This window comes from the organism of the source record quoted next, unplaced genomic scaffold (assembly GCF_019419815.1).
Source record: "Pyrus x bretschneideri cultivar Hongxiangsu unplaced genomic scaffold, Pyrus_bretschneideri_v1 Contig12, whole genome shotgun sequence".
Classification (NCBI taxonomy): domain Eukaryota; kingdom Viridiplantae; phylum Streptophyta; class Magnoliopsida; order Rosales; family Rosaceae; genus Pyrus; species Pyrus x bretschneideri.
The window spans coordinates 6,277,597-6,303,526 of NW_025999413.1; the positions used below are offsets into that span (position 1 = coordinate 6,277,597).

Genomic DNA, 25,930 nt, shown 5'->3' on the forward strand with positions numbered 1-25,930 from the left:
TTGATCAAGGTGTAAATAAGCAATAGTATTAATGTTGGTATAATCAGCTTGATATATAGAAACTTTTGTCCATTACAATTTCATAATCAATGAGGAAGTCAAAGAAACAGATGGAAGAATTATTTCAAAGGAATCATAGCAAGCAACTTAAGCTTAATTTAGCTCTCTTTTTCTTCAGCAAATTTTGGAAAGTAGCCAAATTGTGTTATGCGGAAGGCTTTTAGCCAAAATTTTAATATTTTTAGCATTTTAACTACTCGAAATGCTTGATGGGGCCTCGAGTGGTTATAGTTCTAAATTATGAAGAAAGAAAAAAGAACGATTGAAAATCTTTCTGTGGAGGGATTTTAGCAACAATGCAGATTATATTGCCTCTAATCTGCATTTTGTTTGTAATGACTTTACTTCCCTCACTTTTAATTAATAGGGTGGGTTTAGATCACTTCTTCCTCACTTGGGTTGGGTGTTGGAACTGCAGGCCGTATAAGAAAACCATACTTTACTGACTCCAACTTTTTTTTCTCGATTTTTCCCAATATTTTGAAGTCTATTTTGCTCTTTCGTTTTGTTTACTGTTAACTCGACATTTCAGCATGTATAGCAGAAGCAACAGAACATGTTCATCCAAGGATCTGTTGCTTTGGTAAACTCACTAGATTAATTAACTGAAAATATGATTTTAGCCCTTAAAACTCAAGTTTCTTTACATAAAATTCGACATAGTCTTTTTACTTCAATAAAAACCAATGACTAGGCTCCAAATAAGCAAATTCATTAATTATGTTTAACTTTACACATTTTGCATTTTCCAGATACCTAAAATACCCCTAATTACAATTTTAATGTATACATTTAATTCTATGCAGATTTGAAGGGAGGGATTAATGAAAAAAATTGTATTAATGTTTAAATTCATTGCATATTAATATATCATAACAAATTGTATGTTAATGCTTCTGGCAAAAAAAAAAAAAAAAAAACATTAATGTTATACTTTCCTTCAAATTTCGTTATTGTTTTTCAAATTTGCATAAAATTAGACAATTTTAATTTAATCTCGTCAGTTTCTTACCAAATGGGAAACTGAAAGGGAACTATGGAGTAATTTACATAAAAATATAGGTAAATTATTTGGACATATGTGTTAGTAATAAAATATTTCCAATATTTGTAATAATGCATGCAAAATAATTTACCTACAAAATAAAAAATGTTATTTGATTCAATATTAATTTATCTGCATTTGATATAATAAAATATAATTGCACTATACATTATTGAGTGTGCCCAATATATGTAATAATGCATGTAAAATTATTTACCTACAAAATAAAGGTATGTAGGTTGATTAAAAAATAATATATCTCTACTATTTTTTGTTTATGAATTTTAATTTACTTTTTTTTTTGTACAAACATAATGTACCTACAATATATAATTCCAATTAAAACTAATATATAATTGCGCGCGCACACACACACACATATATATATATAGTAGTAGTAAAATGTGCCTGGTATATGTAATAATGCTTTAAAAAAATTTACCTACAAAATAAAGGAATGTAATTTGATTGATTACTCTTCATCCCAGATTTTCGTTCTATGTTTATACACATTCACTAATTTACCCAGTCTTGCTACATGTTGAGCAGTAACTTTATCCTTTTGACTGTCTTGCTTGAATGCATGCATGCATGCGCAGTAACTTTATCCTACTTTGCCGATGATTTTAATTACCATGTGAATTTTACAGTCAAAAGTAAGTTGAATTTGACTGTCAAAAGTAAGTTGGCATGTTTTGAGAGATTAGAGGGGCTCAAAACCATACAAGACTCTAGCAGCGCAATCAGAAGGAGGTCACAGAGTTTGGTGAGTGTTACTAAAACTTTCCCTTTATACTTATAAACACAGATAGTACAACGACGAATGGCACAAAATGGGCCAGAACACCTTTCGTTAAGCCACCATTACAATGCCAAAAAAGGGCTTACGAGTTATAACCCCAGCACTCTTTTTCCCAGTACAAATCATATACCTAATATGAAGCAACCAAATCCAAATTTTGCCCCTGATCCACATTCTCTTGGACCTCCAATTCTGAAAACTTTGCAAAAACCCCCACCAAAGGTGCTGTATTATAAGTGCAAGCCTCCGTCTGCATGTAATTATCCCTCCTGTCCACAAAATTATCTTTGCAATCAGGCCCTCCAACCAAAGCCCCGACCAAAACATTAGGGTTTGGCTCCTCCCTGGCGTACCAACTGTCATACCCCTGGGTGCACCCAATGAAACCCTTGTTCTCTCTATACGACTCCACGGATGCTCCTCTATGGTGTACCCTCTGAGGGTATTTTGGCCCATATCCCACCAAATAGCTCATGTTCAAAGGGTTGGAGCCCAAAATATAATCCATCTGTGATTTAGCAAAGCTGAGGACTTCTTCATAGCCCACCGTTCCGCCATGGCAACTGAGCTTTCCGTTCGAGGTTTTGAGGAAGTCCGAGTAGACTGTTAGGAGGAATGAAGCTGCTGAAACGTACTGCATGTTGTTCCATCGCCTTACGTACAGCAGGCCTGCCGGTGTGAGTTCCACATTTTTGGCCGCGGTATTTTTGTTTAGGCATGAGCACATGTAGTAGTCTGCTTTTGATTTATATAGCTTTAGTATGTGAGAGTGTTTCTTGTGTTTTTCTTCCAAAAGCAACTGCAGAGGAACAAAAAATAAGGAGAATAAGATAGAATGTACTCTTCCATGATGTGATGATAACACAACTCGAACACAAAATCGCGGATGCATAGGCAAAAGCACTCTAGAAGTGAGGAAAATCTTATTCGAAAACCAAAACTGCAAATGAAAAAATGAATGCTTTTAACTGCTTAATCTGTTTTTACTCATTGACAAAACAAACTCCCTTTCTCTTTTATGGAGTGTTTAACTTTCTTAAATTTTGAGGTTAAGGGTGGTGAATGCAACAATATCAAAACTTGATTCAAATATGACTTAGAAACAGAATCGTACATGCAGAAAATGAATGTTATTAAAGATTTAACTCATTTTATTGCCATGTAAGTACGAAAATATGACTTAAACTAAACACCGCAATTGCACATGTGAATACTTTTAACCACTTAATCACTTTCTATTATTCAAACACTTTGTACGAGAGAACAATCATAGTTGTAAAAACCTTTTATTAGCTAAATTTACTTATAATGTGTCATTGATTGTATACAATTATGTGTCATTCTCTTTTATCATATGATTATTTATCTGAATATACAATTGATGATACTATCAATTGATTTTCTCGTACAAGGGAGGTGTATACATCATATGAGGACACCTATGGCACCTTCTTCAACACGTGGGTTGATCTCTTGATTAACCAAGCTTAGGGAGGTTGTGCTTGCGCTTCATCAAACAAAGGAAGAGACTAAAATGAAGGAACTGCATCCATTCAGTTTTAGAAGTGTGCCATCGCCATGTAAACATCAGGCTCCACTTTAAGATTCAATACAAAACTGATTAGATCAGCGATCTTTAGTTTACTTCACTCCACGATGACATCTACTGATCTAAATGCAGCACCGTATCATCTCCCCATCTTTTACTTTTACTCCGAGGGCACAAACTCTACTCAGGTATCGCGCTGATGGAGAAATTTTTCAGTGTAATCGGAATAAAGAATAGTACATTATATGTTATTATACAAATAGGAAGATATTTGTGTTAAAAAGTTAGTAACTTAAAAAATAAAATTTTTTTACCACTTATATAAAAATACGTGATATATCACTCGTATTCTGGTTACAATAAAAAACTTCTGGCAAGGATGACGTTTGTACGTTCTTTCAACCACTCAGGGTGCGAAAAGTGGCGCAACTTTCCTCACCACGACCATGCAAAGCATCATTTTGCACATGGTTTTGTGCAGAAGGTAATTTTTTCCCTTTTATTTTGGTGCTTAATTGAAAACCCTAGTGATATGCCTTAATTGGGGCTCACTCCATGTAATAACGAACTTTATAAAGTAAAAGCATGATGTAAAAGTTTCTTTTATCATTTCATGTTCGAATGCTAGAAAAGCTAAATCGCAAAAAGATTCGAGAGAGTAGAATTTGTGGTACCAATGAACTAGCTAGACCACAATCAAAAAGAAAAATCACGGAAAAAAAATCAAGTTATATAAAGTTTAACTCGAGTAATTACGTATAACCTAAATTAATCACATTATTCACCATTTCTTTCATGAAAAAAAAAATGTAAATTCACCACATGAGTTCTCAAGAAAAAGGTACGGGGCCCATCTTTAGTAGCAGACTCCTTATCAACACCCGTAAGGAGCCAAATTACTGTGTCAGATGTATTTAGACGCTTTTTATTTCTTTAAATACGACTACGTTGTAATCTATGTAACGTGAACAGTAAATATGATATGCTGCTTTTGAGTTTGAGATAAGAAGTGAAAAGTTGAGAAGTTACCTTGGAAGCAAGGAGTTGAAGGCCAGCGAACTTAACGTCCCAACTGAACTCTGTCATTGCCCAACCAATGCCACCAAAGCTATTAGCCTTGTTAATTACATACTTCAAATATTCCTCATTGTCGGTGGCTTTGTACAGCCACAAAGCTGCCCACAGCAACTCGTCCTTGAACCCACTCACCGACGCATAGTAGCTCTTCACCACTCCCAAGCTCCAATCATACTTCTCCCTGTACTTGTCCCCAAACTCAAACAACTACACAAATATCCACCCAACAAAAAACAATTTTTATTTTAACTTAATTACAAAAATTTACTTACACCCGCAATACTGCTCAGTAAAGTCAACTACATACTGTCACGTATGTAACTTTCTCACATAACAATGTGTTATTAACTTAGAGTATTGCCACAGTAACAACCAACTATAGGTTTTGTCAAGATTAAGTTAAATTTGTACCTGCTGGGCGTGGTGTAGGAGGAGGTGGGAGTAATGTGGATTACTTTCCTTGAACACCAAGGCCGCGGCCGCCATTGCAGCGGCGCTCTCTCCGGCAAGATCCGACCCGGGATTTTTCTCGTCTATCTTGTAAGCTTGCCTTGATGTCGTCATGTCCTCCGGCCGTTGCCAGCAGTAATGATCAGTGTCCCCATCACCCACCTAGGACACACCAAATTGAACTGTATATTAAATGTGCTCAAACAGTTTGGTGCTAACTAAATAATTGATTTAATCACTATGTGTGTAACTGCTAGTTAAAGCAATTAAACGTATCAAAATTGTATGTACCTCTGCCCATAACACATTGGGACTAGTGTGAGCTTTGATGAAATAATCAGTCCCCCATTTGATCGCCTCCATTGCATGTTCCAATTCTCCGGCGGCCGCAATCTGCTGCCGGTATTCTATAACACTCCAGGACAGCATCGTCACCGTAAATGCCATCGGCAATCCGAACTTGACGTGATCGCCGGCATCATAATATCCTCCTACCAAGTCCACCTACACTAAAAGATGTACACGCTTAAAATTTTCTATTAGTAGACTTAATTAAGAAATTAAATTTTTGGGACATTAACGAACCCCTTGCTCTAGGCCGTCGGTGAGGCCGGAATGGTCGCGCCAGGCGACTCTCTGGTTGTACGGCAGGCGGCCGGAGCGTTGTGATTCGAAGTATAGGAGACTCTTTGTGAGGGCATCACTGTAATCGAAAGCTCCGGCGGTGGTGAAAATGTTGAGGGTGAGTAGAAGAAGAAGAAGATTATGCCATTGTGTCTTCTTCTTCTTCTCCTCCATTGTTCAGTCTTTCTTCCCTCCTATGGAAGTGTTTTTTTCTCTTTCTCCAAGAAGCGAAGGGAAGAATGGGAAAAGCCAGCCAGCTCGCTTTCTCACTTTGAAAACATAGTTTGTCAGTACTATCTATCTGGTACTAAATTGGTGTTTAGGCTTTGATAGGTCATAGGTGTCTTTGTGCATGTGATTTTCACATGAGAGTGATCTTTGCAGAGGCTTTACTCTCTTTTTTGTCCCGTATGGAGAAATTTTCAGGAACGATTTTCTGATTAGAACGGTTTTCATGCTAGATGTAATCACTATAAGTTTAAAATTCAAATGAGACTAAAATATAGGAAATCCTACGCTTTTGTGAGAGGCATCATATATAGATGACATGTTCAAACATCCTACTTAAGATTTCTTATAGAGAAACAACAATATTTTTCCAACCCTATCTAGCAACATAAGATAAAATGTAATATTCTTATGACACTAGTAGGCAACACAAGATTCTCTGAAGATCCTACATGAAAGATACTCATATTTTTAGACTGTGAATCTACGCTACATAATAGAGTAGTTAATTTTGTATGGCAACGAGAAAAAGAACAATCGTATGGTCATAGATTATGGGTAGGGTTTGTGTGGTTTTGGAAGATGGGTAATACACAAATAATTTGGACCTCTTGGTCTCTTGGAGATAGGAGTGCCAAGTTGTCACCATGTCTTGTAAATTACTATTTCAGCATCGTTCTATCTAAATTCGAAAAACAACAAAGGTCATGGAAAGAGAGATAAAAACAAATGACCGAACAATGTCATCCTAATAAGAAGTTTCTCTCAATTACAAGAGGTAGTTATTGTCAAGCGAACAATGACTTGTATACTTAACAATTTAGATTAACAGTATGATAACACATCAAAACCAAATTGAATTAATCAAGGGACACGAACTATAGAGAAACTACATTCAAACAATAAGAAAACAAAGGCCACAAACCTTTGATTTTGTTCTTGATTACAACAATCAATCAAGAATGATGGTGTGGTGGCCTTGCACAGTAATCCCACATCATATCATAATCATGGCGTTAGTAAAAAGCTTAACAAATGATAACAAAATTAAGAAAGTGATTACACAAAAATCTCATCAAAACGACAAATAAGTGGTCATCTATTATATATAAAGAGAATGGAAAAGGTGAATAGTGATTTAGTGTCACCATGCTTGAACAAAAAAATTTGAACAAAAATGTCTCCAAAACAAAAAACTTCAAGGGCATTCCAAAATAATACATCAAATAAGCTATCAATAATGTGATTCAATTTCTTTATTTCTAAACACGTTCCAAACATTTTAAGAGACATGTAATGCCGGTTATAAAAAAAAGTTTTTAGCACCCGGATAACAATGTAATTAAATAAGTTATCAAACTATTTTTTTTTTTTTAACAAACAATATTATCTACAGGAGGGGGTGGGCTTAGCCTCAGAATGGGCTAGTAATAATGTGATTCAATCAGTTATTTATTAAATATCAACACGTTTAAAATATCTTAAGAGGCTTGTAATACCGTTATAAAAAAGGTCTGTTGCACACGGATAATATTGTAATTAAATTATTTGTCAAATGATTTTTTTTTTTAATAAACGTATTATCTACACTAGGGGATAGATGGTGGGCTTAGTCTCACAATAAGTTAGTAATAATATGATTCAATTAATTATTTATTAAATATTATTTTCTCTATTCTTAATATAAATTTTTTAGAGATCGATTTTATTATGTGAATTTAGCTGCTTTAATTGGTTTATGGGAGATTTCTTCTAACATGATCTAAAATTATTCATTTACTTCAAATATTTGACTTTTTTTTTGTCAATTTATGCATATAAATACATTTAAAATATATAAATCGTAAGTAACACGCCGTGATTAAAAAAATATCTTCCGTACTCGCGTGAGCACGTGCATGCGTGCACACGAAGGCTAGTGTTCCTTAAAAGAAGAGGAATTCGGGAAGTCGGGTAGTGCTGCAGCTAATGCCTAATTTGCCTACAGTGACGATACCCCGTTTTGACTGCCTAAATATGTTGTCGGTGCCACCAACCTCCACGTGAGTTGACCATACAAGCCTGCCCAGGTTAGGCTCCTCTGCTTGCGTTGTGACCGGACTGGTGAAAAGGCAAAACCGGCGGAGCCGGTCAAATGGAAGCACCGACTGGCTGTGGACCTGGGCATGTTCCCTCGCCGACAGCGAGGGGAATTTACGTAAACAGTGATCAAAATTTGATTTCGACCTCGGCGCAAGAAAAACGAAGCTTCCCACCAAAAGTATTGAAACGCAAAGTCAAGAATTTTTTCACTTGTTTTTGTTTTTCATGGGTAAAAATACATTTTCTCGTTTCAAATGTGCATGATCATGACTGAGTGAAAAATTTTCATAAGTAATTTTTAATTTGGACAAAATAGAGTTGTCATTCATTTCTCTGTCAAAATGCCTTTAATATAGTGAATAATCTTATCTAAACTAATTCTCTCTATCAAACGAGACCTTAATGTCATTACAATATCAAGTATAGTAAAGCCTTGAGGTGGTAATGAATTTCTTACTCTTGGGTTATGCTCTGTACAACCAATCACTTTATATGTCATATCCAGTTATAATCGCACGTTGCCAGACTCAGTTAGAGTGCATTTTTGTTCATCATTCTCAAGTGATAGTAATGCTCATCACCCTACTTATTACCATTAGATGAATTTAAATATTGAAATTTGTGTCTATCTACTACACAAATTTTAAAATTTAAATTCATCAAACGGTTACAAATAGAGTGATAAATATCATATCATTTGAGGATGATGAGGAAAAATATTCCCTAGTTGGTTAACCCTAACACGTATCGTAATTCAATCAATTGATATGATATCTAGCTGCTGTTGGGTTAGTGCAATTTTGGTCCATATGATCACATCGATCCAAGTAAGGACTCCGGCCCAACTAGGGCTTGGGACCCAATTGAAAGGCTACACAAAAGTGACAAAACACTTGAATTGCGACGGCGGGTCCCCAATTATCCTATTCCGTTATGGGTCCCGCCCCCGACTTTGTCCGATTGAAAATCACGTGCAGAACACGTGTCACTAAGAATCTCCTTTCTTCTCAAATCATCTTGATGATCCTCTGAGTCTCTGCTCACTGTGATCCGATGTGGGTGGCTACCACCGTACATCACCAGCCCGTCCGTCTGGTTCATCTTCACCACCGGTCCGAACCCGAAACTCGTGTGTCATAATTTTCCGAAACCGAAATCGTTCTATTTCGGATGCTTCGGTGTCCGGCTCCGCCTTAACAAGTATAAAGTTTCGGCGGCGAAGAAGCAGCTCACGGAGTCGGAGCTTTGTGCTTTGTACTTGATTTAATGCTTGTAGAGACAATTAGAATATTACCATGCATACAGTGCTTGAGAATTTGAGAGCGGGATGTCTCCTGTGCGTACATTTTTGAGTTTGAATAACAAGCGCGGAACAGTATCAATCAAATGTGTGTGTATTTATGTACAGAGGATTGAAGTGCCGTGGTAGATAATAGATTACGTTGAAGTTTCCACGATGAAGATTTACATGCCGTTAAAGCTGGTCGTTTTACTTGATTTCACTCTTGTTCGATTCCTACCAAGTTATGTACGGTGAATACTTGTTACGCTTTTAATTATTTAGGTCTGATTTGGTACTGAGATGATTTCGAAAAAAGCTGGAAGCTGTTTTTGTGTTTGGTAAACATTCAACTTCAGCTTTTTTTCACAGTTTTAGGTGAAAAAAAACTAAAAACAAGAAGCTGCAAAACCCAGCTTTGAAAAACCGGCTTTTTTTCACATATGTTGTACATAAAAGTTTACCAAACACTATAATACTGTTTTTTTTTTTTTTTTTTTCAAAATCACTTTTAGAAAAAAGTTTACCAAACACTCTGCTGTTTTATTTCACAGCCACTTATTCTCATAGCACAACAGAAACAACTTTTTTTCAAAGTACAGTAATACCAAACCAACCCTTAGTCCAAAATTTTGGTTTGGTGTTGATTGGAGGTCAAGTTTTCATGGTTTCCATATTGACGTTTTGAATTGAAGTGGATATACCACTTGCACAGACAACCAGCATCCCTAAGAAAGTGAAAGGTGTAATTAGCAGAAAGTTGGACATGAATTGGAGAAAAAGTCGTTGTCTTGATTCTTAAACATGGTCTTGAAACTAAGAAGGCATCACATCTCGTGAGTTATAATGTTGAATTAATGTAGGAAAATATCCTAATTTCTAATTTTTATTCATTTGTTGATTGAAGAATGAAGGTACCGAAATGAGTTTGATTTGATAAGCCCCCTCTTTAAATTTGTTCACGATCGAGTATATGCATATATGAGCTGGGCTTGATATTAGGTCAATATGTTTATCTCTTTGATCTCGAGTTTGAGTTCCTAATTTGAAGTATTGTAGAATATAGTCCTTATAAAAGAAGGGACGGATTTGCAACACCACTTTTTCTACATGAGTTTTTGTGGGACCCACTCTGTAATGTATTTTAACGATCCGATCCGTCTATCTTTTAGGTTTTTTCTCAAATATCATATCTACCAAAAATCACTAAAATTTAAAACCGCATTGGATCAAGTGCTTAGAGTTTATTTGTTGAACCGTATTTATTCAGTTTTTTCATTACAAATAATTATTTTAGTGGGGTTCGATTTGTCTTTTTTTTTTTTTTTTTTTAATATAAAGATAATGTACTAATGATGATGTTTTAAAAGATAAACGGTTTAGATCGTCGAAACAGAGTTCCACGAAAACTTGTGTTAAAAAAGTGGCACTACCAATTCGTCGCATAAAAGAATATTAAATTTGAGATTAGCGTTTATAAAGTATAAACACGATATTAACTTTAAAAAGAACCTTTCTAAAATGGATGCTCTAATATTAATTAAAGAAAAAAGAAGCTGATGGCGGACGAGAACTCCAAATTGCCCGGGAAAATTCCAGCTGTCGATAACTCCAAGACAGCGTGAGAGTTCAGCTCCCCCACTGGGCCCCACCCAGGTCGTGCCACGTGTACGTTGCCACCAACTTGACCGTTTACGCGTCGCTTTCCAACGAACGAACGCACACTGCATAAGACTTTAGCATTCGGCAGTTCTTCTCCGTCCGGGAGAGAGTGAATTTTCGTCGGCATTGAAGGCGCCAAAATTTTCTAGGGTTCTGGAGATTTCGGATGCGCGCAAATGTCGTCGTCGGCGGAGACCAGCGACGGAGAGCACGAGGTGGAGCTTATCGTGCACGACCCATCTGCATCGGGGGATGACGGTGGCGCGGCCGTCGCGGACGATATAGCCCCGCTCTTGATGCAGCCGGAGAAGCCCAAAATCAACATTTTCACCCTCTCTTATCCTCGAGGAACATCTAAGGTACTAATACGATTCCCTCACTTCAATTTGATCCAAAATTTGAATTCTTTTCCTCGAATTTTGTTGGTTAGAGGAATTTTAAATGTATGAAGATGATAATATTTCTAGGGTTTTGATATGTTGCCGGTTTGGTGGTTGTGAAAATTGGGGGAAGTGAAACTATGATTGACTTTTCTTTTTTTTTTTTTTTTTTGAAATTTTGTTCTGTTTTCTAGTACTCCAAATCCAAAAGGAGTTAAACTTTAGTTCAGGAACCAAAGCAGTGAAATTTTGAAAATGCTGGTGATGGTGGTTATGTAGTTTAATGCCTCAGTGGATGGGAGCAATTCATCGGTTTTGGTTCTGTCTTAATAGCCTAGTGATTGTGTTGTCATTTTGGAGGGAAATGTAGAAGGGAAAGTAAAGTATATGAATTCTGCAATGGTGGTTTTTGGTTGATTTGATTGATAGTTAATATTGTGTATCCGTGTATAGGATCAGGTACGGAAACCACTTGAAATGGAGACATCCTCAGTAGCTCAATTTATTTCGTGGGTATGGAGTGGATCGAGATACTCCGGTCTATTGTGTACGGCTATCTCATGTACCATCTACTTTGTCATGGAAGTTTTTGCTGATGTTTTTTCTGGTTAGTAACTTCTGCATTCTATTCATCACTGAATTGCAAGTTACATGGCATATTATGCACAGAACCTTTTTCCGCTCTATGTTTTCTCTCTCTTTCGCCCTTTTCCATTATATATTATGTTTTTGTTTTATTATGGCAGTTCAGTCCATTCCCTTGCTTGAGGCAGCATTTACAAGGTGTACGATTATCTTGGTATTGTCATTTGTGTGGTTGAGAAAGTGTGGACAGCCAGTATCTGGATTGGCAACTGTAAAAAATCTTTTGATTTCCAGAGCCCTTACGGGGTATATCTCATTGATGTGTTTCATTTATTGGTAAGTAACCTTGTATGATTTTTCTTGTTTCTTTGTTAGGAGTATTTACTCATTCTCTGGTTTCAATGTGTTCATGGCATGATACCTGCCTTGTGGACATAAACAATTTCCATACTGTATTCTGCCTGTATGCAAATGATATGTTCTTTTTACCCATATGAGGCTATATTTAGAAATAAATATATGATTAATATTTATCATATAAGAGCATAGAGTTAGAAATAAATATACGATCTCTTATAAGAGCATAGAGTTAGGATAGTGTAGGAGTCTAGGACCCAACCAGATCAAATAGTAATTCAGCTGTTGGCTCCGATGGAAAAGCTGTCGTTTTAGAGCATCCAAGTATCTGGCTAACTTATGTCTTTAAGTTTGTTTATCTGTCGAGTGTTCTTCATGTGCTCTACAGTATGTTTGAAATGCTTTTCAGGCAGCTTGTGGGCTGTGCCCTTTTAAACCTGATTCTGTAATGGGTAAGCACCACAGAAATAACCAGAAGTTGGCTCATTTTTTTATTTCAGCATTCAAAGGTTACCTTTGTCTCAGGCTATTGTATTGAGCTTCACAACTCCAATTATGGCTTCAGTTGTGGCAAGAATCATTCTACATGAGAAGTATAAGATTGCAGATGTTGGAGGTATGTAGTATATAATGATTATAATCATTGCTTCTCACTCTAGTTTGAACATAATGTTGCATATCTGTCTTTTTTTTAAGGTTTTAGCTTCTGGAAAAGTTTCTTAGGCTACCTTTTGATAGTCAAGGAGTGAAGTCTTTGTTGATTGTCATTCATTTTCCAGGTCTTGCGTGCAGTTTCTTTGGTGTGCTCTTCATTTACCGACAAATGCTTACCACACAAGGTACAGAAGTGAGTTAACATAATCTTATATTACATACTGGATGTGGATGATTTTGATGTGTAGTAAGAGTTTAAACAAACTCTTCTGGTCTCTGTCTAAAAGTGAACAAAAATTTGAGCGTCACATGGATGTATTGTGTATATGGTGTGGCACGGCTTATCATGTCTTTTCACTTTAGTGAAAGAAAACTACTCTGAGATAGCAGTCCGCCAAGGGCACGTATACTGTCTTACAAATGAGGAAGAAAGTGTATCTGCGTTTTGTGTCTCACTCCTATATTGTTGACAAAAGAAGTTTTAATGTTACAAAATCTAATCCTCAAATGGGGCCCATTGCATGCAATAATGTACATTTTGCGTGTTTCCTATTTCTCTTCCAAGAATTGTGGAATACTAACTTTTGAATTATGCATGAGGATTAGATAAAAATGGAGGAAAGAATACAAGTGTAAGGGGAAGCAGCTATATCTTTGCAGTCTTGGCCGGTTTACTCTCATCCATAACTGGTGGAATCAGCTACTGCCTTACAAAGGCTGGATCAAAGGCATCTGATCAGCCACTGTAAGATTACTGATTGCTTATTTGTAACTATAACCTGCATAAAAATGAATATAAATTATTCCCTCCGCCTTCAATTATCCTTGACTCGATTAATTCTACAAACTTCAAGAAATTATGAAATCGATGATAATGTGCTCTTTCTCTTTTGTCTGCCAAACTTTTGACACTGGAAAATTGCATTTTATACAAAGAGGATAACCTTTATTTAAGAAGTCTATAACTGTTTAGGTTCCATGATTATCCATGCTAGAAAAAAAAATAAAAAACATCTAAGAGATTATATGTTATTGTGTTGCTTCTCTTAAATGTACATAATATGTTTACCAAATATGTACATAATACAGGGGTAAGCAAAACATATTTATTGCATCCAAGTGTTATCTTTGAAATTTTGGAAATAGTTTTATGTGGTAAAGTTATCTAAGTAAATACTCTGTCCAATTTTCAGGTTGACCGTATTTTCATTTGGTTTGCTGGCTAGTCCTGCTGCAGGATTTTGTTTGTTTGCCGTTGAGGTCAGTTGACGTCATGGTTGCAATGCTGTGCGTTGTTCTATTATTATTTCAAGTTTACCATATTCCATTTTTAATGTATCACTGATTGCCCAGCAACTTTAAATCATCTACCTAATGCTTGGATTTCGTCGTCGCTGAGAGTCACATTTAGCTTCAGTGCTTTCAGGTTATTATTTTTACATGTTATACACTTTTTAGGTTGTGCTAAATATTTACCCATCCTTTTTTCAGGAGTATGTTTTCCCAAATTTATATTCATTTTCAGTTATGCTTGTACTCAGTGTCCTGGCCTTTTTTGCAGAGGTGTGGTTCGGAACTATTTTCTCTGTTTTTTTTCAATTGTGCTGCTCTCATTTGTAGACTTCTAGTTCTCCCATAATGCTCAAGTAGTTATGGACTTCTCAACCTATTGTGCTCGATTTCAGGTGTTCTTAGCACGTGGACTGCAGCTTGAGAAAACTGGCAAAGTTGCAAATGTTATATACATGGAGGTACGTTTCCTGTTCAGATGCCATTACCGCTCCGCTTGATTTGATTATTAATCGGTGTGAATAGTAATGAGATGCAGTAAACAATTAGGAAATCTGCAAAGTGACATCGATGACTGTATTTAATCAGATAAACAAACAAGATCAATTGCTACGATTCATCCAAACATACAAATTTTTAACCATACAAAATGCGTTCATGTTTTTCTTTGTTTCAGGCTGCACTGTCACAATTATGGGGCATTGGATCGTCGAGGATAGCTCTATCTTTTGGTCGAATTATCGGTTGTGTGCTTATTTTGGTTTCTGTTAGTTGCACCATGTATATTGGACCCGATAAAGATACGGAATGAAAGGTACAAATTCTTCTGATGTACCTCCTGTTCATTAAATTGTATGCACTGACACCTGATTATTTCTCCGCTTCAATAGTTCAATGCAAGATAGCAAAAGCAAAAGTTAGAGCCTTCATTTGCCACTGATTGACATGACTATCTTTTCCTTAGATCATTTGTAATGATGGTTGGGATGAAGCTCAAAGTTTAAAGCTTTAAACCCCTCCCAAACCATTTTCGGTCATTGGGCAAAAATAAGCCAAGGGAAAACAATTTTTTGGGCTAGATACCTCTAAAAGGAGCCCATGTAGACAGCCATTTTGCCACTACATGGCTCTTGGTTGATCAACAGTCCAAATAATATGACCGTTCGATTTGTTGGCCAACGGTCATATTTCTATTTTTTTTTTTTTTTTTTTATTTTACGTATAATTTAATGGTTGTGAATCTTGTGATTACATGATATCAAATCTGATTGTAAAAAAATCATTCAACAGCCCAAAGTTTAACGGCTAAAACAATTAAATTTTTTTATCTAACTCAAATTTTACCCAAAAAACTCTATAAAACCTACGTTGTGCGATTTTTCATTATTTATCGAAGTTTGGATATTATTATGTTAAATTTTTTATAAAAATAAATTAGAATAGTTTACATAAAGAAAAATTTATTTCTTTAATAATCTCTGGCAAAGTTTTTAAGTGGTAACCAACTGTTAAAAGAGAAAAATTATTTTTTTGTATGATTTAAAATTTTCTGACTTGAATTTTTAAACTTTATCAAACGTCGTGTTAAAGCTGCAAAACAAATAGAATCGGCTTTTAAACCGATAACATCACCTACATCCTACGACTGCCAGAAATTCTAAAAGGAGCTTTTTTTCTGGCAGAATCTGAAGTGATGCCGCCTAATTTGGTGGGCAACCTGTCTTCCGTAGAAATTTGGGCTTTTCTATGAGTTTGGCTATGGACTTCATGCTAAACTGGCCCATGCCTACTTAGCCTATTACGAGTCCATAGTCCTCCGTCATTTTGATTGTTTGTTGATCCAATGTTATAGACAATTGAACTACAGAAAGTGATCCAGTGGTAACAGCACGGATTCTGACTTTTAAAATACAAAAAATCGGGAGGTTTTGGGTTCGAGGCTCCAAGCTGGTGAGTTTGCTTGACTGTGGCCAGGAAGAGGCTGAAATGCCTCTGTGATATTCCGACCCTCCAAATGAGTTAATAACCGTGACTTGCCACCATTTGTCATTTTTTGAAAAGAAAAAAACATTGTAGAAATTTGAAATAAGTCACACATGGGAATCCTAATAATTAGACATTGAACTTATTATTCATACTGAGTTGAACCTGATCTTCCATCTACAAGTGAAAACGAATATTGTTAGACTGTAACACTAGTGGCATAATCCTCCAACATTTAACAAATGGTTCTTATGTCAAGGTTTAATTTTCAATCAAAATTTTATGGATAACAAAGTACATGCTGCTCGTACATACTTCTCTAACCTCTCGCCTCCTACTATATCCAAACTTGAAGTTGCATAACTCTATATATATTTTTTTTAACCAACGATATTATTTACATTAGAAGAGAGTATGAGAACAAAAATGAATGATGATGAGTGAGAGAGTGAAAGAGTTATTGTTGCTGAATGGTGGTGTCCTTGTTGATTAACTGAGAGGGAGACCAAGACAGTGACAAGTCAGTCGCAGAAAGGGAAAGAAATATGTGCGGCCAGAGTCATCTGCAAAACCCTCAGCAACTCATGAGCTCACCTCACTTTATTCCCTTAAATATTTGGTGATATTTTCTTTCTTGGGCAAATCACTCATGATAGCTGTTGCCGTAGATTACTACGCACGAAAGGGCAAGTCATTGCTCTTATGTACGAACATAAGCCGATATACAAAATATTATTATACAAGTGAAGAGATTGATATATATTTTAATGTCTCTTTATTTTATTATAATACGTAATATACTAGCTTATGTGTCGAGCAAAAATAAATCTACATTGGGACCTAGGTGGTCTCAAGATCATCAAAGTTCAGAAAATATACATGTGAACCCGCCGAATGTTTTGTACAGATACCTTTGTACCTACTAAGTGATTGATATAACACAAGTTAGGCATATCTTGACATGTTACATAGATAACACTCGACAAATTCTCTCAATATCACTCATCAAATGTTCAATGAAATGCCACAATGAAAAACTGAAGAAAAAAAAAATTGCGTGCTTCATGCTTTGTTTTTATCTAAAATACTTGGATTTTTAACACTGGGACCACCCAAGATTTGAATCCTTGATCCGTTATTTGTACCAAATACACTAAAAAGTCTTTTTGATATGGCACATGTACATCGCTGCTATATATAATGTTTTGTGTTAGTAATACATTGTTATCATGCGTTAATTGTTTTATATAATAACATTGTATGAGCGACACAAAATATCACAATAATAGTGCACCATTATCGTGTAAGTTGCTCTTTTCTTAATCGAGCCACTAAAATTTGAGGAAAAAAAACAGAAGATAAAGAATAAGGTCAAGTAATTAGAGTGGGGTGCAGCAAGAACAAGGCCAAATTACAAGATTTGATTTGATGGTGGGGTTTGGGAGGTAAACAAGTTATTCCAAATTCGAAAAATATTAAAAAGGGGATCAAAGATGATTATTTAATTAATTTGCTTTACAAGAGGGGAACAACATCTGTTGTTAGAGACACAGACACTGAGACACACATGCTTTGACCAACGCATGCAACTTATAAAATAATATATATATATATATATGTTCATATAATAAACATGCATAATAATTTATCTTATGCTTCACTGTTCCAAATTATCAGATAATTTTTTCATTATACCAGTGTTTTAAAAAACGCACCTCGATGAGTACTTAGGTGGCTTCGGAGGTGGGACCGGGGTGGAAAATCTCTGCCTAGGGAGAGTAGGTGAAAACTCGCCTAGACGTGATCAAGGAGCTCCTTAGGGCCTGCTATGGCGGTCGAAATCCTTGCTTGAAATTTTTTGAGCACCCCTCGAAGTAAGGTTGGGCTTCTAAAGCTCTGCCCTCCTGTTTTTTTCTGTTGCAGCAGCAGTGTCTTCATGAAAAAGACGATCGCGAAGAAGAAGAAAATTTTTGGCCCGAAACAAAGTCGTTTTGAGCAATTCTTGTAATCTTTTTTATAACCCATAACAGTCCCCAATTATTTACATCATGTGGGCTTTGCCTAACACCTCAAGCCTTTGGGTTAGCCGGAATTATCGATAAAATGCCTTGGCTTCGCCTCTGTCTTTTAAAAAATTATACTATCCAAAAATTGCATGTCCATCTAATTCTCATATGAAAAAAATGTTGAGATTACTATCAGGGCATTTTAAGTAGTGATTTTACATTCTAACTGGTAATGCAAGTGATTATTTGGGATGGTTGTAGCCACTTTCTTATGATTTTAAATTTTATGAATTACAATTACGTTGTTGATTAAGAAATATTTAAGTTAAACAACTTGATTATGTGTCTTATTTGCCCACCTAACAAGCGTATCGATAATTACATAATCAAAGTATCTGTATTATAATCAATACGCACGAAAGATATGTCAATAGTAAATAACGTACCGATATAATTGCCATGTCAATTGTCTTGTGATGAAACTGTGTTTTTTTGTTTTGTTTTTGGTCGTAAGCACAAGCAACGAAGCAATCACAGAGTATATGTATATCTGTCCATCATAAACCCTAGTTCAAATGACATCATGCAAACTTTTCGTACCAATAAAAAGCAATTTCAAAAACCCAAAAATTTCGACCCTTATCTATTTTCTACAGAAAAATCAAAAAGTTCAAAGCCTGAAGCCTCCCTACCCCCTCATTTTTAGGGAAGATTTTTCAATGTGATTAAAATACGGGATATTATACTACGTGTCATTATACAAATAATGTGATATGTATGTTAAAAGGTTAATAATTTAAAAAATATAATTTATCACCACTTATATAAAAACACGTAGTACGTAATGTACCATCCGTATTCGGGTTACTTGGAAAAATTTCTTCGTTTTTAGGCTGGCAAATGCATCCAACAACACAAAGATTTTGAGAGAGAGAGAGAGAGAGTTTTGGCTTTTGAAGATTCTTATCTTGTGAATTTGAAAACGAAACAACAGCTAGCTCAGACGACGATAGTTGGTTTTCGTTTCAGAAAAAAATGGGATTGGATTGGATTTGTTTTTACGTTTTTAAAAATTGAAAAAAAAAAAGGATTGGATTGGATTGGTTTTTGCGTTTTTTAAAAAAGTTATTTTTGAAAAAAGTTGGAGGAGGGGAATCGGATTTCGTGGGGAAGGGGATGGAATGTCATGCTGGTGGTGGGAAACCGGGAAGTGGGAAGTGGGAATATATAGTGCAAAGCAGAAGCCGAAAGCTCTAATTAAACACCCGCACGTGCCTTCCCTTTCTTTGACATTTTTACCCACCCTTTTTACCACTTTGGTCCCCCCTCTTTCCACTTATTTACCTCCCACTGCCACTCTCTTCACTTGGGCAGCCCCCACTGGCATTACATATTCTCTCAACTTTCCCCCTCGCCAAAAAAAAAAAAGGGAAGGACAAGTAATGTAATTAAATGCCCCGTCAACTTCTCTGAAAAAATGTAACCGTAATTCAGCTCATTAACTTGCCCCCGGTCCCACCTACCTATAACGTTTCACTGTGGATTACCAACAATGACCTTCTCTTGACCAAAAGTTAAATCAACCAAGATTCCCTAAAAAAAAAATTAAAAAAAAAAAAAGGTTAAATCAACCATCATCTGGTTCTGTGCATAAATAGCTCTTAGTCGTTGATGTATTGCAAAATAAGAGCATTTTCAAATAAAACGTTAAATTTAAAATATTAAATTTTAATTTGATGGTTGATTTGGTAATTTAATATACTGTCAATATTTTCCTTGCACCTAATGTGCCAAAATTTATTGCTTTATTTATGTTTTTTTTAAAACAAAAATAATAAAAATTGAGTTGTTGTTGGTTTAAAAATAATAAAATAATACTTAAATATGCTAGCATTTAAGGTAAGTCGAGTGGAATGCCTTTTCGACAAAACAAAAAAGAAGTGAAATGCCTTTGGAAATAGCAAAAATAAAATTTGAAGGCAACTTCAAATTTTATATCTCTTTGTCCATGTCAGCTTAGCCTTTTTTTCCATGTCATCTTTTGATATCTTGATTGGAATAAATGGTATGTCATTTGTTATTGTTATATGTTTATGTGACATTTTTGCATCTCATTTAGAGATGGTCTAAGGAGACTCCCTCAAAGGTGGCGCTCTCCGTGGATTCTCCCCTTCCTCGTTTTTGGCACAATTCTCATGTCAACATTATAAAATGTTGTGCAAAAAAAAAAAAAATGAGGTTGTAGAGAGTCTCACTTTGAGAGAGTCTTCTTAGCATTTCTCTTGCAAAATTCCTTAACCAAAAGTTAAGCTAGTGAACTTTCACAATTAGTTATGTGCATGAGTAGTTCTCAGTTGTTGATGTAAGTAGATTTTCTAATGCGTAAACGATTACATTCACTAACGCATTAATGGCCAATTGTCGTTTTGGCAGAACTCATCTTAGTTAAACTAGAGAGCTCCATTTGGACTTTTACCTACAACCCAAGTATGGTAATGACAGTTGCTCGCATGCACAATAGTTTATTAGATGTTGAAGCAAATGGACGCTACAATGCATCAATGACTACGTGTAATTGTGTCTCTAATGCGGTCGTGGACAACTGTTGCTAGCGCATGAATTAAGAGTAGTACACTAAAGACTGATTTGTTAATGATGACATTTGTTCAGGACGCGCATAAACAATAAGAAACCGTAAATTTGTATAACTTAGTTTAATTAAAGTTACTGATAAAATCACGTGACGAGAAATACACTAAAATAAAATTCTGCGTCAAACCCAACGATCAACATGTCATAATTGAATGCTGATGTTATGAGGTTCTCATTCAGAGTCATAGAGAGTCCCCATAGAGGTCATAGAGTATCCTTTCCTTGGGCCCCAAAAAAAAAAAACCACTCATCAAAAAGATTTGCCGTACAACAATGGCTTGGACAAAAGCGTCTTTTCAATGTGGAAGGAGGACAACGCTCCAAATGGGGAGAGGGCAAATGCGTAATATCATATATAGGCTGTTTAAAGAGAGGGCAAAGTGAGAGAGGGGCAGGCTGGCCGACGACAGCAGAGAGAGCGTCACAGAGAGGCTTTGCATGTTGTTCCTTCTCTTTTTTTTTTTCTGAGTGTGTCCTCTCACTTTATATCTCTGCAACTTTACTTTATTATTCCTTCTTCTTCTCCTCTTTGGATTTCTGGGTTTTTTTGGTTTGTGTGGAAGTAATCTGAGCAGCTCAGCTCACAGGAGGCTTCATCAATGGCTGACATTACCCACCCTCCCATGGATCAGCTCCAAGACCTTGAGTACTGCATAGACTCCAACCCTCCTTGGGGTACTCTCTTCTCTCTCTCTGTTTTTCAGAATATCTGAGCTTTGTGCGTGAAATAACAAATGGGGTTCTTTGGATTTTTTAAGTAGGTTGGGGTTAGCTTTCTCTGCCTCTATCTAAGCATCAATCTCCATTTTTGTTGATCTGGGTTTTGGTTTTTGAAGCCAAACGTTATTGGGTAAGAGAAAAGTGAGGGGTTTTTGCTTTCAAGGTGTTTGCTTTGGTGGCTTCAATGGCTGCTGAGATTATATTTACTGGTATTTGATATTTCTTCTGATAGTGTGAATTCAAGCAATGTCGCATTACCTTTTTCTTTGGGTGTATTTCTTGAGTGTCTGAGTTGTTCAGTTCTGTGAGTAATTAGAAAATCTGGGAATTTGAACATTTACCATCGAGAGACTGGTGGGGAATGTGGTTTTATTATCCAGAAGTTGGAACAAATATAAAAACTTATATGCCTTGTCTGGTGGCTGAGAATATTAAATTTGTAATTACTGGTGAAATGCAGCAACTCATTAGGAAATACAAATGAGGGTTCTAATTACCATTTTGCCCACCAGGGCAGAGCTTCTCCGCTGCTTGTGGAGCAGTTGGAGTTGTGAATCATGCTTTAGACATGGCATCTAGTGGTCAATGTGTGCATTTTTAAGGATTAGGGGTGGTGGGAAAGTATGCAATTTGTTGCTTGATCTTTCATTTGTATTTATTTGTTGAAGATTTTGTCTTGCAGCTGAAACCATAGTTCTAGCATTTCAAAACTACATCATGATGCTTGGTACGAGTGTGATGATTCCTTCGGCGCTGGTCCCTGCAATGGGAGGAAGTGATGTAAGCCAATCTTAGTGCAAACCAACAAATTTATTCTGCCAATCTTGTTTGGTCACTCTGTTATTTCTTTAAATACCGTTTTCTTGATCATGACCAGGGTGACAAAGCACGAGTCATACAAACGCTACTCTTTGTAGCTGGAATTAACACCCTTCTCCAAGCGCTTTTCGGAACCAGGTTGCCTGCGGTAGTTGGGGGGTCCTTTTCTTATGTCATTCCAATAGCTTATATTGTGAGCGACCATAAATTGCAACGGATTGCTGAACCTCATGAAGTAAGTAACTCTCCTAGTACTCCCCTTCACCATATGCAGTGTGTCTGGGATGCTCGTGGAAATAAATATATGCACCAACAATTTCATGACATTATAGCACACGTATTGGGGACGAATTGCATACTGATTTACTAGCAGCTGGATCTGGAAGAGCAAGTACCTGAGTTTGAGAGTAATATGCAGAAATGTAGCTTCATTGCAAGCTTACCCTGCAAAATGCGATGTCTCCCAAATGTGGATCATTTTAAGGCTGAATAGGAGGGGGACTGAGTGCATGCGATTCATAAGTTTTGGGACTTTAGATATTACAATTCATGTCAACGGAAACCTCAATCCCATCAGATATTTATGCCTTGATTTCCTATTTAGCAATTGTACTATAGCATCTTTCTTATTTGATAGGGTATTGAAAGAGATCTTCCCATGTCATGGGTTTGCAGAGATTTATACAAACAATGCGTGCTATCCAAGGAGCTCTAATTGTAGCCTCCAGCATACAAATCATTCTGGGTTACAGCCAAGTTTGGGGTCTTTTCTCAAGGTATGGCAATACTAGAAAATGTAAAAAAAAATTAAGCTCCTATTTTGTAATTGATTGATTCAGCACCATACGGGTTATCTTGCAGGTTTTTCAGTCCACTTGGCATGGCACCTGTAGTTGGATTGGTTGGCTTGGGATTGTTTGAACGGGGTTTTCCTGCGGTAAGTTTTTCTATGAGAGGCAATTTATCATTCCATTAGGTTGACCCCGGAGGAGCTTCTATGCCACGTGGTTTGTGTCTCATTTGGTGCAGCATTTCCTTTTCTGGAGAATCATGAAACTTACATCCATTTGTTCTAGAATATCCCACAATTCTGAAATTTTACTAAAAGAAGACCCCATTAAGCACTTCAGCATATTGTAAACCTTTTGCCATAGGATATTTTCACTCTCAATGAATTTTGTATATCCCATAGTTTCCTCCAGAATCTCTCCCCCTTTCATGAACTTTTCTAATATATCGAAATTGTCATGTAATAAGTCCTATATCAACCACAAAATTTAAAACTTGGTGAGAACTGAACCACGTGACGTTTCTAAATAAGCATACTTCGTCTAGCTTGGTTTTTTACTATATGCTACGGAAACCACATATTCCATTTGCTGTATTTATATTCTATTTTTTTTGGAAAATTATGCAAGTATATAATTTCTATGTTTGTTTCAGTTGGGAAATTGTGTGGAAATTGGAATTCCGATGCTGTTGTTGGTCATTGGGTTGTCTCAAGTAAGTGATTTTCTATTAAAATTGCATTGACACGTCTACCAATCGTTTCTTTCCTTAATGAAAGTTTGTCTTTGTTTATTCTCAGTATCTGAAGCATGTGAGACCATTTAGAGATGTCCCAATTTTTGAACGGTTTCCAGTATTGTTTTGTGTCGCTATCATTTGGATCTATTCCCTTATCTTAACTGCCGGTGGGGCTTACCGTGACAAGCCTGTTAGAACCCAAATCAGCTGCCGCACAGACAGGGAAAATCTCATATCTACTGCCCCATGGTATGTCAAAGAAGAATTTGCCTTTTCATCATGTCTGCTGAACTCTTTTTGGTTTTAAGATCTTTATTCCGCCGTTTTAGGTTCAAGTTCCCGTATCCTCTGCAGTGGGGTCCTCCTACATTTTCAGCAGGTCACTCATTTGCAATGATGTCTGCAGTTCTTGTTTCAATGGTTGAGGTATTTATTCAATTTTTGAAATGTGGTTTTCATTCATGATACGCAACGCTGTATTGCTTCACTTATCAACAGCAGCCTCCTTAGTGTGCCATCTTGGTTATGTGGCTTAAGATTTGGGAATATGTCGGTTTCGTGACAATTGCTTATATGTTGCAGTCAACTGCTGCATACAAGGCAGCATCAAGATTGGCAATTGCCACTCCTCCTCCTGCTTATGTATTGAGCCGGGGAATTGGCTGGCAGGTGAATGAATTTTGAAACACCTGCGATTTTGTTATCTATCATGGATTGAGTTAGGTAAATGTTTCATGCATCATGCAAGCATCTTGGAGATAACTTTTATCAGAAATTTTAATATATTTTTCAGGGCATCGGTATTTTGCTTGATGGACTTTTTGGTACAGGCACTGGTTCTACTGTTTCTGTGTAAGACACCACAATATATTGCTGCAAAGTTTAGTTTGTTGCCTTCTCTGCCATTTAAAATTAGGTTGACTAAGATCAGGTTTATTTTTACCAGGGAAAATGTCGGACTTCTTGGACTAACCCGAGTCGGAAGCCGTAGAGTTGTTCAAATTTCTGCTGGATTCATGATATTCTTCTCAACCTTAGGTCAGTATTTAACTCTCTGACATTCAAAGAGGTTTAGAGCACCGTGGAGATGCAGATTTGATTTCCTCTCTAATCCGTTTGTAGGTAAATTTGGGGCTGTATTTGCATCGATACCCTTCCCGATATATGCAGCTTTATACTGTGTCGTCTTCGGCCTCGTGGGTATGTCATGAGCTTAAGCAAGCTTCCTAATCGTTTCCTTCTTTCACTCTCTTCACAAACATTACTTGCCTGTTTGCAGCTTCGGTAGGGTTATCATTTCTTCAATTCACAAACATGAATTCTATGAGAAACCTCATCATCACCGGGCTCTCTCTCTTCCTTGGGATATCTGTCCCCCGCTTTTTCAACGAATATTGGAACCCCTCGCACCATGGTCTCGTCCATACCAATGCTGGATGGGTGAGTAACATCCTAACAAACTCTAGCATTCTGGTTAAGTTCTAAAGACATAATGGCATATCTTGTCAATGAAGTAATACATATCGATCCCGTTAAATGCAAAATGTGATGCCATTTCGTGTGTGTTTGCAGTTCAATGCATTCCTGAACACCATATTCTCATCTCCTCCAACCGTGGGGCTAATCGTGGCGGTGTTTCTTGACAACACTTTAGAGGTGGAAAAATCGAAGAAGGACAGAGGGATGCCGTGGTGGGTCAAGTTCAGAACATTCAGAGGAGACAACAGAAATGAAGAGTTCTACACATTGCCGTTTAACCTCAACAGATTCTTCCCGCCTACGTAGCAGACGGCCGGCACGATCAAGGGAAGTTGAGTGAGATCAAGAGCTCCAGCCAAGCTTATCTAATTGCAAATTAACAATGATTAATCAGGTTGATTAGAGTAGTAATATATGATCCGAGGATAATTAATTTTAGCAAATGGGAATTTTATTTTTTGTTCAGCTTGTCAATTTTTGGGGAACTTTGTGTCATAGGGTTCAGTTAAAGGTAGGAGAGATTGTAGGGCAATTGTTTGGTCCATATGCTGCTTTTTGTAGACTCAAATAATAAAGGAATATATTCTCCTTCTCTTAACCAACAGCTTTGAAAAACGTTA

At 36.5% G+C, this 25,930-nt stretch overlaps 3 protein-coding genes across 5 annotated transcripts; 2 read left to right on the forward strand and 1 right to left on the reverse strand.

Moving 5' to 3' along the window:
- Positions 1-1,876: 1,876 nt before the first annotated feature.
- LOC103954973 (endoglucanase 11) lies at positions 1,877-5,895 on the reverse strand. The gene is made up of 5 exons (XM_009366828.2): positions 5,569-5,895; positions 5,275-5,487; positions 4,945-5,145; positions 4,486-4,740; positions 1,877-2,706 (listed from the first exon to the last, which is right to left on the reverse strand). The coding sequence occupies exons 1-5, from the start codon at positions 5,779-5,781 to the stop codon at positions 2,038-2,040; spliced, it is 1,551 nt and encodes a 516-aa protein (XP_009365103.1). The 5' UTR covers positions 5,782-5,895; the 3' UTR covers positions 1,877-2,037.
- A 4,854-nt stretch (positions 5,896-10,749) lies between these two features.
- LOC103954974 lies at positions 10,750-15,053 on the forward strand. 2 transcript variants are annotated; one of them, XM_048578184.1, is made up of 11 exons: positions 10,750-11,217; positions 11,692-11,845; positions 11,985-12,159; positions 12,681-12,796; positions 12,960-13,019; positions 13,441-13,579; positions 14,028-14,094; positions 14,326-14,397; positions 14,520-14,585; positions 14,801-14,938; positions 15,015-15,053. In XM_048578184.1, the coding sequence occupies exons 1-10, from the start codon at positions 11,035-11,037 to the stop codon at positions 14,933-14,935; spliced, it is 1,167 nt and encodes a 388-aa protein (XP_048434141.1). In that variant the 5' UTR covers positions 10,750-11,034; the 3' UTR covers positions 14,936-14,938; positions 15,015-15,053. The 2 variants fall into 2 exon arrangements, with proteins under 2 accessions (XP_048434141.1, XP_009365105.1); XM_009366830.3 differs by having other exon boundaries at positions 14,801-15,053.
- A 6,112-nt stretch (positions 15,054-21,165) lies between these two features.
- Positions 21,166-25,908, forward strand: LOC103954975 (nucleobase-ascorbate transporter 1). 2 transcript variants are annotated; one of them, XM_048578185.1, is made up of 15 exons: positions 21,166-21,440; positions 21,602-21,694; positions 22,168-22,265; positions 22,363-22,539; positions 22,980-23,080; positions 23,166-23,241; positions 23,748-23,807; positions 23,893-24,080; positions 24,161-24,257; positions 24,414-24,500; positions 24,625-24,683; positions 24,778-24,869; positions 24,954-25,031; positions 25,111-25,271; positions 25,404-25,908. In XM_048578185.1, exons 2-15 carry the CDS (start codon positions 21,670-21,672, stop codon positions 25,614-25,616), a joined length of 1,512 nt encoding a protein of 503 aa, XP_048434142.1. In that variant the 5' UTR covers positions 21,166-21,440; positions 21,602-21,669; the 3' UTR covers positions 25,617-25,908. The 2 variants fall into 2 exon arrangements, with proteins under 2 accessions (XP_048434142.1, XP_009365106.1); XM_009366831.3 differs by lacking the exon at positions 21,602-21,694.
- The last annotated feature ends 22 nt before the right edge of the window (positions 25,909-25,930 follow it).

What these genes read in the sequence shown, in the direction of transcription:
- LOC103954973 (XM_009366828.2), bottom strand. Translation starts at nt 5,781, where the DNA reads ATGGAGGAGAAGAAGAAGAAGACACAATGGCATAATCTTCTTCTTCTT. An exon ending in CCGACGGCCTAGAGCAAGGG is followed by an intron (nt 5,488 to 5,568) that starts GTTCGTTAATGT and finishes CTTTTAGTGTAG; the next exon opens with GTGGACTTGGTAGGAGGATA. An exon ending in CCAATGTGTTATGGGCAGAG is followed by an intron (nt 5,146 to 5,274) that starts GTACATACAATT and finishes GGTGTGTCCTAG; the next exon opens with GTGGGTGATGGGGACACTGA.
- LOC103954974 (XM_009366830.3), top strand. Translation starts at nt 11,035, where the DNA reads ATGTCGTCGTCGGCGGAGACCAGCGACGGAGAGCACGAGGTGGAGCTT. An exon ending in TAAGATTGCAGATGTTGGAG is followed by an intron (nt 12,797 to 12,959) that starts GTATGTAGTATA and finishes TTCATTTTCCAG; the next exon opens with GTCTTGCGTGCAGTTTCTTT. An exon ending in ACAAATGCTTACCACACAAG is followed by an intron (nt 13,020 to 13,440) that starts GTACAGAAGTGA and finishes CATGAGGATTAG; the next exon opens with ATAAAAATGGAGGAAAGAAT.
- LOC103954975 (XM_009366831.3), top strand. Translation starts at nt 21,365, where the DNA reads ATGGCTGACATTACCCACCCTCCCATGGATCAGCTCCAAGACCTTGAG. An exon ending in GGATTGCTGAACCTCATGAA is followed by an intron (nt 22,540 to 22,979) that starts GTAAGTAACTCT and finishes ATGGGTTTGCAG; the next exon opens with AGATTTATACAAACAATGCG. An exon ending in TGTCGTCTTCGGCCTCGTGG is followed by an intron (nt 25,032 to 25,110) that starts GTATGTCATGAG and finishes GCCTGTTTGCAG; the next exon opens with CTTCGGTAGGGTTATCATTT.